We start from the raw sequence: 14,051 nt of genomic DNA on the forward strand, positions 1-14,051 counted from the left end.
TTACATTGTGTGGGTTTTTTTTTTTAGAGGTGAAACTTTTGTCTGTACCATTTACCTCAGTCTGTACTAAAATTATGTTAAAATTGCATTTGGGTCATTTAATTGTGCATATCTGTTACTGTACTAAAAGCTCTCAAGACAAAAAGAGCCAAGAAAATCTTTAATGCTTTTAATAGCGTAAAATGTCCGAATTCGCTTTTCGTACTTTTGGACCTCCCGAGATGCCACACTAGCGTGGTCGGTGGGGGAAGGTGCCGATGTTTGTATTTCTGACTGAAGCTCTCATTTTAAGTGGCATTTCACGGGGAGATATCTAGCTATGGCAGGCGTACAACCGCAGGTAAGGCCGGACACGTCAATAACATGAAATGTTTGGTTCAATCGCTCATTTGCACCAGAGGAAGCGAAAACGTGTGTTTACTATCGCCGTGCTAACTAGCCGACAGCAGGGAGCAGACGTGGCAGAGCAATTCAGCACGTCGATCAATAATCTGTTTGTCCACGGAACTCCTGTTTTGTAAATTAAAGTTGTGTCGCCATTGACCCTCTTTCGAGAATCCTGTGAGACACATTACAACAGCCAAGTTGCTATTTATATCGCCCCAATACAGGACGACCTGCTGAAGATGACACACCGCGAGAGCTGGAGGTGAGCGCTGTCCCTTTAAGAGGCACTCGGCACAAATTCTTTCTCTCATTCCGGAACTACATTCTGAGTAAATATACTGTAACCCCGCTAAGCTATTCTGTGGAGACCTCAAGATGTATAGTCACATCACATCCATACATCATTTGGTCCTCGCTGCTTCCACTTATGAGCTTCTCTCCATGGCAGAATGCAGCATGAGCGCCTGCACGTGAAGCACCGTGGTCATGAGGCCATGCACGCCGAGATGGTTCTGATCCTTGTCGCCACGCTGGTGGTGGCCCAGATCGTTCTCGTGCAGTGGAAGCAACGCCATCATCGCTCATACAACGTGAGCCGCGAGAACGTCGACCCACGATTCTCTGTGTACACATCACAGTCCCCACAGATCATGTCTGTCCTCCTCTCAGCTGGTGACTCTGGTCCAGATGTGGGTTGTTCCACTCTACTTCACAATTAAGCTCTACTGGTGGAGGTTCCTGTCCATGTGGGGAATGTTTTCTGTCATCACAAGCTACGTCATCTTCAGGGCCACTCGTAAGCCCCTGGCCTGCAAGACACCTAGGTGAGATGAGGTGCTTCCACAGAGGAAAGTCAAGTCAGATATAAGCACCTTGTGGTTTTCCTCTTTCTGTCAGGATGGTGTACAAGTGGTTTCTCTTGATCTACAAGCTGAGCTATGCTGTGGGCGTCCTGGGCTACCTGGCCATCATGTTCACAATGTTTGGTTTCAACGTCTTCTTCAGGTGACGCATCACACAGTTACTCAGTTCGCTGTCATCATGCATGTCATTTATGCATGTATTACTTCACTGCATTTCACAGTAAGCCAGATAAATAATCATGAAGTTTCTTCCTCTATAACCAGTTGTTAGTCTTATAAGCCAGTGATGCCAGTTGTTAGTCTTATATCACAACCTTTTTCAGTAACGAATAATCTGACGCGTTTCTATTTCCAACAAAGTAAATCAAATTAAAGTTACTTGTCTAAGTCACCGTTCGTTACTATTGTTGCCATTGTCAGGAAGTGAAATATTACCATTGGCTTTCTACAACTGTGTTTTTGGGCATGACGTTGGGTGCGGGACACGCCAGTCACGCTTCCTCATGTCAAGCCGCTGGCTACATGGCAGTAAATAACAGAGGGGTGAGGAGAGAGATGCACGTTTCTAGCTGAAAATGACAGTATTAACTGTGCAACTGCCTCCAGGTGGCCAACAGGAGATGTGACACACTGAGGATTAGCTTATGCCTTGTAGTTCAAAAAATCAAAAAAGTAAAATGGTAATAAAAATAATGGGACATTCCCTACATTTTATTATATAAATGGCAATATATCACTTTGTTTTGTTTTTTATACTTTTGTGTTTTTTTCAAGTGGTTTTCTAGTAACTTGTAATCTAACTTAGTTACTTTTAAATTCAAGTAACCGGTAAAGTAACTATGTTACTTTTTGAAGGAGTAATCGGTAGTCGGATTACTTTTTCAAAGTAACTGTGGCAACACTGTCTATAACACACTAGAAGCACCTGGGCAAAGTTAATTCAAAACATAAATCATGTATGTTTTGATCAGTGACCGCACCGCGCATCTTTTCTGTCAGCCCTAAAGTCCCTGCTATAAAGTCCTGAGCCGCTGAACACCCCATCCTCTCCCTTTTGCAGGATAAAGGCAGAAGATTCCATGGATGTTGGGGTGATCATGTTGTTCTACGGGCTTTATTATGGCGTCATGGGCCGGGACTTTGCAGAAATATGCTCAGACTACATGGCCTCCACCATTGGGGTAAAACAATTCTTGCTGCTGTTTTCTCACCAAATACAGCCTTTTTTTTAGCATTTATTTGTCTGTTATTGTTTCAGTATTACAATAAAGGAGGGATGCCCAGCAGGAGCCTGACCAATGACATCTGCGCAGTGTGTGGTCAGAGGATCCTGGTGGATGTGGAGGAGGAAGGCTTTATAGAGGACACGTACCAGCTCTCCTGCGGACACTTGTATCCTGGGCTCTTGTTGTGAGAGCAAGACATCTTTCGATGGATGCAATGTATTTATATTTTTCAAATTTACAGATTACTGATGCAGACTGATCCGGTGTTAGTTCACATATTTTAGTTGTTTTTGGCAGCAGCTCAAGAATCTGGATGCAGTAAGACGAGATAGATGTTGGCTGCTGTGAAACACCATCACAGAAAATCAGTTTTGAATTGGTTAACCATGACCAGTTGTTTTGGTTGTTGTTGAGTTATCTGTTCACTCCTCAAAACATTCACGTATTTTCTGCTCCTGCTTGTTCTTCCTTAATTCCTTCCACTCTGCAGATTCCATGAGTTCTGCATTAGGGGCTGGTGCATTGTGGGTAAGAAGCAGACGTGTCCATACTGTAACGAAAAAGTGGACTTGAAAAGGTTGATGAACAACCCGTATCCTTTCATATGAGTCAATTGTTGCTGCTGTTAAGTTGTTAGAGGCTGGCGCCTCTGCGAAACACAGTGGTGAAAATAGTTGGATATTGGACGGACATCTGGTTCGGTATTTGCGGCGGGGGTCAAGGGGTCAAAGTATTAGTCAATAAGGCAATGAAAAACAAACATTTTAGGAGAGAGAATTGTGAAAAGGTTTTTCATCACCCAAGTCAAAGGACTGACAGTTCGTGTAATGATTTGGAGAATAGAATATGACTAAATGATCATTTATTCTTTCTAATATTTCTTCAATAACATCTAGGAAATGTGTCCAGACTGGTCCACAGTTAAAGTCAACTGTTAAGAGACATGAGACACAGCAGACAGACAGCTCAATATAACCCCTAAATAAAGCTGGCAGAGCAGTCTGTCAGACACGAGCGGGTTCTACCAGAGACGTGAAACATTGAATTTCTCATCTCTGCACTTAGTGAACTATTATATTTAAACACAAACAAATAATGATGGTGGTAAGTTTCATCAGAAAACAGTTTCGAGAGAAATTGTAGTTTCCAACACTTGGAATAGAATGAAAATTTATTCATTGTGATAATCATCGCTATCGACGAAATGACGACATTTATCGCGATAACTTTTTTTGTCCATATCACCCATCCCTAGTGTCTTGTATTCCAACAGGACAAAAGCAAAAGCAAGACAGTCAATGAGAGACCCATTTAAAAATGGTTAACAAACATTTACCTTTGGGTAATAAAAGGTAAGCAACATTTACTCATCATAATTGCACAAAGCAGTCATTGTAGTCTTGCACCCTCCAGAGGATTTTAATTGTATTTGTTATTTCAAATGTAAGATGAGACATATACTTGATTTATTATATTTCAGTGAAAAACATATGTATATATTCCAGTTAGAACAGCAGCGCTAATTTTATCTTCTTCATTATTCTATTATTTAGTGCCACAAATGTTGATACTAAATGTTCTGAAAATGTTTTAACCCCATTATTATTTTCCTCTATATGCTAGTTTTTGTTATTTGTGTGTATTATGTTTTGTTATTTTCAGGCTGTAAACAGCTAGACAGAGCCTGTGACAGAGCTCTTTTTTTTTTACGTGGTCTGAGTAAATATTGTAATATTTTGAGACAGGATTTTTCTTTCTCTTAAGCTGTAAGCCATAATCAGCAATATTAAAATAATAAAAGGCTTGCAATATTTCAGTTGACTTGTAATGAATCCAGAATGTCTGACATTTTTGTTTTTTTTAATTGCATTACAGAAAATAAAGAACTTTATCACAATATTCTAATTTTCTGAGACAGTCCTATATGTAAATGCAAGTCAGCTCCTTGTGGTTTCTTTAACTGCCGGTGCTTCAGGTGGGAGAAGACGCACGTGCTGTACGGACAGCTGCTCGACTGGCTTCGCTACCTTGTTGCCTGGCAGCCCATCATCATTGGTATCGTCCATGGCATTAATTTCTCTCTGGGGCTGGAGTAGTGTTTACAGGGAAGAACTTAAACTCACACGGTGCCCGGAAGTCAAGCTCCCTGGCAAAAGCTTTGGTGCTCTGAGGAACCAAGTCAGGCTGCGTCAGAGGAATGCTCGGGGAAAAAACCCCGAACTCGGCGAGCATCTGAAGTGGTCCAAACCCGAACACGTGCGTTGCATTGTTTGTGCGACAAATAATTTACATATAGTATTTATGTGGGAAGCCGCTGCTTTACTTCAACCTTGTTGCACACGGAGGGTCTGCGCAATAACAGAAAAATGTTTATTTAAGATGCAACTATTTGTGTTTTGTACATGTGAAACTTTAATTCAGCCAAGAATGTCAACTTTACTGTGAGAATATTTGCTTTTTTACTGCAACTGTTAGTTTACCAACCAAAAAGTCACAACTGAATAGATATGTCATAAATATAAAATAACCAACGCAAGTTCACATGACGATAAGATCATTATTTTAAATAATTTGTTTCATGTTTCTTTGAAACGTTGCTTTCTCCATTCTGTTTTGAAATTATACTTTACTGTACTGCTGCTTATACGTGCTCACATATCAGTAAATAGCTAGAACAGTGCTTCTGGACTATGTTTTAGGTTTGTTTTATTTTTCTATTTAAAGATTCTGAACTAAATCAAACACTCACCACGGATACAAAAGGTTCACTTGAATAAATATCTTTTTCCACTCTGCCCTGGTCTTTATTGAGCGTTGTCATTAGATTTTAAGCAGAAAAATCAAATTGAACATGAAGCGATCTCCCACGATCATGTTGTGTTTTCTATGTCCAGCAGATGGTGCTCGACATCATCAACAACAATTCGTTGGTTCCGCAGTCGAAACACGGTGTAAATGTAATGATGGGTGGTTCCAACTAGCCAATTCCATTTAGGCACATGGGACTTGAACTGTTTTATGTAGCAAACAAAGATGCGAATGTTAAACATATTGTGCTGTAAAAATGATATAATATAAAACAACACTCTTCCTGTACCCAACAACTAAAAGTGCTATCAAAAGAATTGTCAGATAGTGAATAAATGTATTTTGGATTTGCAATCGTTTTGCCACCCTTTTACCGTAAAATGGAGTGTGCAGTATGAAGCACTTTCTGTGTCACAACAGGGAACAGAATGGGCCTTTGGACCCCAAATAAACATTCATGTCATGAGTGAGTGAGCACCGCCTACACAGATCTGTGTTACTGCAAATACGTGCTTTGATTTGCGGGAAAGGGCATCATTTCACAGCTCAGTCAATAACTGGAGGTTCAACTGGGAAAAAAAGGATCTAATGACAATAACATTCTCCATTTGTAATTGGGTCAAAAATATTTAAAGCCGACTTGATCAAGGACGGAGAAAAAAGAGCATCAGTAATATCAAACAATCAAAAAGTGAAACGCAAATTTTGTTGCGCTTCTGTTAAAATGGCGCAGAAATATTTTGGCGAACAGAACCTCAGGTAGTTTTCAGAGTTGCAGGTTGAATCGCCTTCCTTGGAGCTGCAGCATGAAACGACTGCACTGCTCATTAAGACTTAGTTGATGCAGTTTGAGCTCTACAGTCCAACTAACCCACCCGTGCCAGTTTTGAGCCACTGACCTCTGGAGCTAGTGATGGGCTGATGAGGAATGCTCATTTTAACTCCCTGGCACTGTCTCCTCCACCATGCTTGAATTTGAACAACCGTTTCAGTGAAACCACATGAACCGAAAATGAGAACACTGTTGACAAGAATGAAGGATGCTAACAATGAAGCCTCAGCCCATCATTATTTGGATGCCACCGACTGTTAGATTTAACTCATATGTGTTTGAGTAATAACAACATCAAATATTTTTCAAACATTAGACAGATATCTATATTACATAATTACTTAAAGTTATTGGTTGAAAATGGCTGTGTGGACGTGAGCTGCTTGGCAGATGTCTGTGGTTTCTGAGAACTTCTCCAGTTTGAGTTTGATCCGAGCAGTGTTGCCTGTCCTGATGTCCTTGCCAAGGCCTGCGGTGACAACACTGACTCAGGCTGAGTAAACTGCCCCCAAGATCATCGACCCAGAGCAGTCAACAGTGTCATTTGCATCCCTGTTTGGACGAGGATAAAATCACCGGCGCTCAGTTCGAAGGCTTAGTAGAAGAAGAGAGGGGACACACAGATCATTCAGCCATGATGAAGACCGTACTGTTTCTTTACCTCTGCCTGCACGTCTCGCTGGCTCAGGATGTGTTAGAGTATGATGACTATGACACTGTGAGTTAGAGCCGTAAATTTGCTTCCTGGCCTCTTATTGGAAATCTTAAAATGATGTTTCCTTGTCTTCCCCAGGACACCACAGCATCGAACGCAACAGTGAGTGAAATACGTTTGCGCAGTCTGTTTCCTGATATTGTAGTTCCAGCGACTATAGTCCGCTCATCTTGCTGTGTTTTCCAGAAACAGGCCAAAGCAGCTGTAGATGCTCGAGGCCACCGTCCACTATCACAAGGAAGGGACGCGTACTCCGGCTCCCGCTACAATCCACCTCCGATCACCGGCGGCAACAGGTACACTCAGAGACAAAGAGAGGGTCCTGACAGATGTCATTCCTTGGGTTTGTTTCCACTGAGTGAACAAAGTAGTGTGTCGATTTGAATGTATATAGGACTATATAAAACACAGTGTGAAGTACGATGTAACAACCACATGCAAATTCAACATAACTTTTTATCAATAGAATTAAAAAATAGAATTAAAATCTATTATTCTTAACATTTACTGCAGGTACCGTGGACGCCCTTCCACAACCACCGTCGGGGGTCCTCAACCACAGGAGAAGGTGGAGCAACCTGAGGCTGGGGGCTGCACGCACGGCCTGGAAGAGCTGGTAAATATTGAACCCTTACACTTATTTTTCACTTATTTTTTAAAGTAACACTTTCATCCCGTTGATGCGTTCACACCACCTGTTTTAATTCTCAACAGGGCGTCCTGTGTCCAACGGGCTGTGAGCTGAAGACAGCGATCCTGAAGCAAGAGAAGAACGTCAGGACGGTAAATATCATCAACACCTGGCTCTTATATGGCGTCTTTCATTGTTTTCAAATCCAGACTGTAGCAAGTGATAAGTCTTTTGTTGCCTTCAATGGATGCAGAGAAGAGGCAATTGAGTTATGACTATTAAATGAGGTAACGCCAAATAATCACTGAGTTTGTATCCTTCCATCAGAGTGTCTCTGAGCTGAAGCCTCAGGTGGAGGAGTTGTCCCGCTCGTCCAACCGCGTCTTCAACTACGCCAACAGCATGTCTGTCTCTTTGATCGAGAGACAGAGGGTCATCTCAGGTAACATCCATCCACCACCCCTGTAGTGTCGCGGCCACATGAACCTCCATCATCCCTCTCAGAAAACAACAGAGTCATGGGGGATTACACGGACAAAGTGGAGGAGCAGCACCTCTACATCAAGGAGACAGTGGACACGGTGTTCCCCTCCAACATCAGAGTCCTGCAGGTCAGTGAGGACTTGGTAGAAGGAATGAGTCTTTGAGATGGTCTGAAGAAATACCAGTTTTATTAGGGAGCATTTCAAAGTTTTTATCTTAGATGATGCTTAGCAGATTCTTTCATCCAAAGTAGCTGGACCCACACTGGGATTTGAACCCATGGCTTTGTAGTCATTGTTGCTACACTCTGAGCTAACCAGGCAACATACAGATAGATCATGACGCCTGGTAAAAATGGTATCAATTTAAGCATTTAAAATAGTGACCATTAAAATCATTGGAAAACATGAACATTGATGCCTCTGTAGGGAGTCCTTGACAAGATCCGGCTGAAGATCCAGAAGCTGGAGAAGGCTATTGAGGCCCAAAATGAGGAATGCAAAGAGCCCTGCAAGACCAAGTGTCCCATCCCAGTGGTGTCTGGTAAGTCAGGAGGTCGTTCCTAGTTGTCTCAGAGTGTGATACTTATGTGTGATAATCTAAAAACATAGTAATGGGTTCATGAGGCTTCATGAAACAGTGTCAGCCCGCTAGATGGCGCTCTCTGCTCTAAAATCTTGAGCAACCAATTCAATTAAAACCTGTTTTCAAATAGCAGGTGGGCTCTGAAAATGAGGACACTGTTTCATGAAACCTCATCTGGCCATCACCAGTGTAACGCTATTCCAACACTAGGTTATGAAAGCCAATATTAATGTATAAACATTGACATATTTTACTTTTATTCAGGTAAGGAGTGTGAAGATATTTACCGCCGTGGTGGAAAAGACTCCCAGATGTACTTAATCCAGCCGGACAGCTTTTATCCCCCATACAAGGTCTACTGTGACATGACCGTCCAGAACGGAGGTGAGGAGAGCAAAGATGTCTCTCACGGCAAACGCAAAATCAATTTGTAATTCATCTTGAGCCTGAAAATGTAAAAATTACTGCCTCAGGCTAGGTTTTTTTTTAGACATAAGTGAGAGTTGATCCTTGAACCTGTACAAGTCTCACCTAAACTTCTGACCAACACCTTGTTCAGAGTTCTGAGGACTGAAGGGAGACTTAGTATCATCTGCATATGATGTCCGCAGGATGGCTTCTCATCCAGAACAGAATGGATGGCAGCGTAGACTTTGGCCGACGCTGGGACGAATACAGACAAGGATTTGGAAACATCGCCTTCGACGTTGGCAAGGGTCACTGTGAGACTCCGGGTATGTGTCCTCTTCACATGCTGAGCATTCAATTAGTACTCTGCCACGACCATAGTACTCACTTCACGTACGTGCCTGGCAGGTGAATACTGGCTTGGAAACGACCGAATCAGTCAGTTAACTAAGATGGGCCCGACTGAGGTTCTCATTGAGATGGAGGACTGGACCGGAGCCAAGGTGAGGCACAGTTTATTTATGCTTTGAGCCTAGAACATATTGCAAATGAGGCAGTTAAAAATAGGACGAGTCCATAAATAAAACCCTCTTTTTCCTGAGTTTATAGTGTCTCAGTCAGCTGTGGGCATTAATGGCCCAGAAGTGGCACAGCACTGTAAATGTCCCTTTTTTTAATCATCATCAAATTAGCTTAGTGCCATAAAAAGACTGGCAATCACTGCATTAGTTTGTACTTCATATAGTCACCTTTGTATCGAGACCCACCTGTATCTGTTGTCAGGCTGTTGTTTTCATTATTTGTGCCAAACATTCCCCGAGCGTTCCTCCTCGATCCCCTTCTATGGACGCAGTGTTTTATAACGTCTGTTTTCAATGTCACTCCTAGGTCAATGCCCATTACCGCCAGTTCACCGTGCAGTCACAGGTGTCAAACTACGTCCTGGCTGTGGCCGATTACACCGGTACCGCAGGGAACGCCTTCCTGGAAGGATCCAGTGAACTGTTTGGGGTGAATCGCACCATGACCATACACAACGGCATGATGTTCAGCACCTACGACAGAGACAACGACAACTGGTGGGTGATATGCACTCGCACCTGGAAATGCTTACAAAGCAAAACCATAATAGCAAGTTGGCATGTCATTTTAGATGTATTTAGGCCGAGACTATTTGTCAACTGAGCTGCCATGCGGACAAAAAAGTAGCATGATTTATTTACCTAAATAAATAAAAAATGTCAATATAAAAATAAAAAATCAGTATATATATATATATATATATTTCTTTATTTATTTTTAGATTCTAGTTGTTGTCGTTGAACATGCCCAGAGGACCTCACCAGGGAGATGTCACAAAGATGTCTGAGACTTTAAGCAGCTTCTCTCAATGTAGAAGAACAGTGGCTGTGCTGTGTATCTTAGTCTATCTCATTGAACAACCCAAACCCTCAGAATTTGATCGCTGCTCAGAGCTTGTGACCACAGGTTGGATGAGGAATGCAGAGCAAATGGTAAATCAAATGGTTGGCTTATCCGCATAGAGCGGCACCTACTGAGCTCTGAAAATGAAGCCTGAGCTCATCACTAATTGAAAAAACCTAATTCAAATATCACCATTGTTGCTAACTCTAATTGGATCCTTTCACCAGGAACCCTGGAGATCCCTCAAAGCAGTGCTCAAGGGAAGATGGAGGCGGCTGGTGGTACAACCGCTGCCACTCTGCTAATCCCAATGGCAGATACTACATGGGAGGACACTACACAAAACAGATGGCCAAACACGGCACAGATGATGGCGTAGTATGGATGAACTGGAAGGGCAGCTGGTACTCGCTGAAGGCCATCAGCATGAAGATCAGACCCTTTTTCGCTTCAAGATAAGAGGGGTTTTAAACAGAGCAGGTTGACTGTATTAGCCCCAACACTGATTCATTTTACTGAACCACAAATGAAGCTATATGTGAACGGGAAAAGAGAAAACAAATGGTGGTTGGGCAATAAAAACAAACAAACAAACAAACCTAGGAAAAGAACAAAACTGATGACCCCAACATCATCTGCTTCTGTGAAGTCACCTGCTGCTGTCTGTCTTCTGCTACTCAATAAACACATTGAGGTACATAGAGTCAGTGTTCTGTCATTTTTTGGACAAGAAAGAAATCAAGAAAAGAAAAAATATACATGAAAAAGATCTTTTCTGAAAATCACAACCACACGAACATGCTGAATAAACCCTATTGCACATGAAACGGTTTATCTGAGCTGCTATTTTAAAATTTCTTGTTTGAATTCACTTTACAATAAAGAACTGGGTGTTACGCAAGGCTCATATTATGCCCTTATTTTATTCAGCTTTATTCCAGTCATCCGCGTCTCCACTGAACAATGCATTAGCATTAGCACAATGAGGTCAATTATATGAAACACACTTGGACATGAAATTTTTTCGAGCATCTTAGTCTTTACATTGTCATGATTGTCCATTTCTCTGTTTTGTCAGCGTCTTTTCTCTGAGTGAGCAGTTCCAACAAATTTATTTCCAATACATGCAGCCATTCAATACAGTGAACAAGAGTTTCGAAATACAAAGAATAAATACAATATTTCCATTTCACAGGTCTTTTCTTGCTTTTATTCCGACTCTTCATTATTGATCTGCTCAACTTGTCCTGACTCCGACAGAACTAACCTGTTGGGAACGATGATCTTAAAATGACTGAAGACCTTGAGTCTTTGAAATGGCAACATGACTTCATGTTCAGCTGATCCCGGCTCAGCCGTCACAGTGGGTTGTAGCTTAAGATGTGGGACACCTTTATAGGCTGCCCCAGTGTCACTAACAGCCGTGTCCAAAGGCTGTGCAAGACTCTGAAAGCTGGCATGGTCCACACGGAAGGAACCAGGCGACTGGCAGGATCCACCGCACGCTCGCAGCTTCATGTCAACGTCCACCTGATCATTGAATCAGGGCAGTGAGGCATTAGTGTTACAGGTCACGTTTTGCTCCATATCTCCGTCTATGTCTGCTCCTGACAAGTAGTAACAGGCTGATGAGGCTTCATGAAACAGCATTCTCATTTTCACAGCCCTCTCTGCTCAAAAATCTTTGGAATTGAACAGCCACTTAAAATGATTGCTAAACCAAGAGATCCACCAACTGAGCTCAGACAATGAGTACACTGTTTCATGAAGCCTCACCTGCCCATCTCAACCCATCCACACTCACCTCGATCCTGTAAAGCTCCTCAATCTGTTCCCTAGCTCGCCCACGGAGGGTCTCCAGATGATGCTCCAGTCTGGCAGATTTTTGCCTGAGCACGGTGAGATTTTGGCTAAGTTCTCCTGAAAGTTCCGAGAACTTCAACTCTGACTCTAAGGAATCATGAAACACAACAATGATCGTCATGACAACATCATGTAGCTCATATCTCTCCTCTTACCACGTCTGCTGTCCAGGGCTCTGCGGGCCTTGTCGTACATGAGGTGAATCACGGACTCCAGTCTTTCAAGAGCTTCCTCCAAAACTTGGCCAGTCTGACAGGCTTTCCTCAGCTTGGTCTCAGACTTTTCCTCCATGTTAGAGATCAAGCCCTGAAGTCTGCAGCCGGAGGGGCATTTTGATGTCTTCAGACAAGATCATGAGGTTCAGTCAGACAGGATCATTTACTGCTCATCATCATGAGGACACTATTGTGAGAGTTAACCTTAAAATGGACCTTTCTACTGGTTTAAATCCTTCATTGGGACTATTCCACACATGAATCGAATTTATTTCCAAGTCATTAATTTGATCATCCATTCAGTCACATTGCAATATTATATTGGTTTAGGTGCTTGTTTGAGGATGAGGATGTCTGGCATGAACAGAAAGTATTTTCAATCTCACCCAGTCGTCGTCCGTGCACAGGCCAAAGTTTGATTTCCTTGGACAGCTCTTCATTGTCCGTTTTCCATTTTGCCTCTGCTGAGCCAGATGCTGGCAAACTGTGAGGAAACAAGCAAACAGGGTCGGCGTCACTTCACCTTCACCTCAGACATTATTTAAACTGTGGCATAAGAGGGTCCTGGTGTTTAGACAGAACAAAGTTCTGTTTGGAAGTGAGAGATGAGCAAACACAACAGCAACCCAAAAACAAACGAGAGAAATCCAAGGACGTGCTTATTTTGAGTTATCAGTATATGACACTTGTTTAATATTTGGCATCTCCCATCTGAATAGTGTCACTAAAAACACAGCTAAATCTGTAAGGATTAAGAACAGTGAACAAAAATGTCAAATTTTACATAAACAATTTCATATATATACATACATATATATACATACATATATATATATATATGCATATATATGAGAGAGAGTCAGAAATTATTATCCAGAGGGAAATTGCTTCCCCTCTGGATAATAACTCCTGCACAAAATAAAAGAGTAATGAAGAAGAAACAGAGAGAGTGGGTATGTTACTCAAACAAACATGCAAGACAAAAATAAAAGTAAAGACCTAATAAAATATACTATATACTATATACTACTAAGCGCAAAAGAACCATCTAATCATCTAAAAAAGAACCATCTAAAAAGTATTTACAGTGTATTCCCATACAAAAATAAAAACATACTATATAGTGCTAAGCGCAAAATAAAAAAAGAAACATCTAGACAATGTGATTATTTTTGTATTTTATTTTTAAGTTTTTAAGTTTTCAATTTAGTTTTATTTTTAAGTTATTTTGAATATTTTTTTCCCACCTGTAATATTTAACTACATTATTAACAGACCAAGTCCTCTCAGCAAGTCAGCCTGAGACAGCCTGAATAGAAGCCTCAGTCTGATCCTCCATTGAGCTGGACATGATTAAAAATAACAATAATAATGACGATAAAAATCTTTATTTTAAAAAACAAAATGAAACTTCTCAGTTTTAATGGACAAAATTATGCAGCAAAGTACTATTTTTGCTCCTGCAGCTTTGGCTCGGCTCATTGATGACTCTGGCTTCCTGCTGTTCCCGCTAGTGTTACAGTCGCAAAGTAATGAAAACACACTCTCAACATATGTGATAATGACCTTCTTAAAAGCGGGACATCACAGAAAGAGAAGCAGAAAAGCAG

The 14,051-nt window shown here is 41.6% G+C and overlaps 3 protein-coding genes across 3 annotated transcripts; 2 read left to right on the forward strand and 1 right to left on the reverse strand.

Moving 5' to 3' along the window:
- The first annotated feature begins 222 nt into the window (after positions 1 to 222).
- Positions 223 to 5,455, forward strand: rnf175 (ring finger protein 175). Its single transcript, XM_053859718.1, has 9 exons — positions 223 to 340; positions 612 to 649; positions 836 to 977; positions 1,057 to 1,211; positions 1,285 to 1,392; positions 2,311 to 2,431; positions 2,509 to 2,642; positions 2,967 to 3,068; positions 4,452 to 5,455. The coding sequence occupies exons 1-9, from the start codon at positions 320 to 322 to the stop codon at positions 4,570 to 4,572; spliced, it is 942 nt and encodes a 313-aa protein (XP_053715693.1). The 5' UTR covers positions 223 to 319; the 3' UTR covers positions 4,573 to 5,455.
- Positions 5,456 to 6,689: 1,234 nt separating this feature from the next.
- Positions 6,690 to 11,066, forward strand: fgb (fibrinogen beta chain). Its single transcript, XM_053861144.1, has 13 exons — positions 6,690 to 6,834; positions 6,910 to 6,933; positions 7,018 to 7,127; positions 7,345 to 7,447; positions 7,546 to 7,614; positions 7,790 to 7,904; positions 7,967 to 8,073; positions 8,374 to 8,488; positions 8,795 to 8,914; positions 9,142 to 9,264; positions 9,347 to 9,441; positions 9,827 to 10,017; positions 10,591 to 11,066. Exons 1-13 carry the CDS (start codon positions 6,751 to 6,753, stop codon positions 10,820 to 10,822), a joined length of 1,488 nt encoding a protein of 495 aa, XP_053717119.1. The 5' UTR covers positions 6,690 to 6,750; the 3' UTR covers positions 10,823 to 11,066.
- A 172-nt stretch (positions 11,067 to 11,238) lies between these two features.
- Positions 11,239 to 13,157, reverse strand: LOC128756532 (fibrinogen alpha chain). The gene is made up of 4 exons (XM_053861145.1): positions 12,828 to 13,157; positions 12,382 to 12,565; positions 12,168 to 12,313; positions 11,239 to 11,893 (listed from the first exon to the last, which is right to left on the reverse strand). The coding sequence occupies exons 1-4, from the start codon at positions 12,879 to 12,881 to the stop codon at positions 11,573 to 11,575; spliced, it is 705 nt and encodes a 234-aa protein (XP_053717120.1). The 5' UTR covers positions 12,882 to 13,157; the 3' UTR covers positions 11,239 to 11,572.
- Positions 13,158 to 14,051: the final 894 nt, after the last annotated feature.

This window comes from Synchiropus splendidus, chromosome 3 (assembly GCF_027744825.2).
Source record: "Synchiropus splendidus isolate RoL2022-P1 chromosome 3, RoL_Sspl_1.0, whole genome shotgun sequence".
Taxonomy (NCBI): Eukaryota; Metazoa; Chordata; class Actinopteri; order Syngnathiformes; family Callionymidae; genus Synchiropus; species Synchiropus splendidus.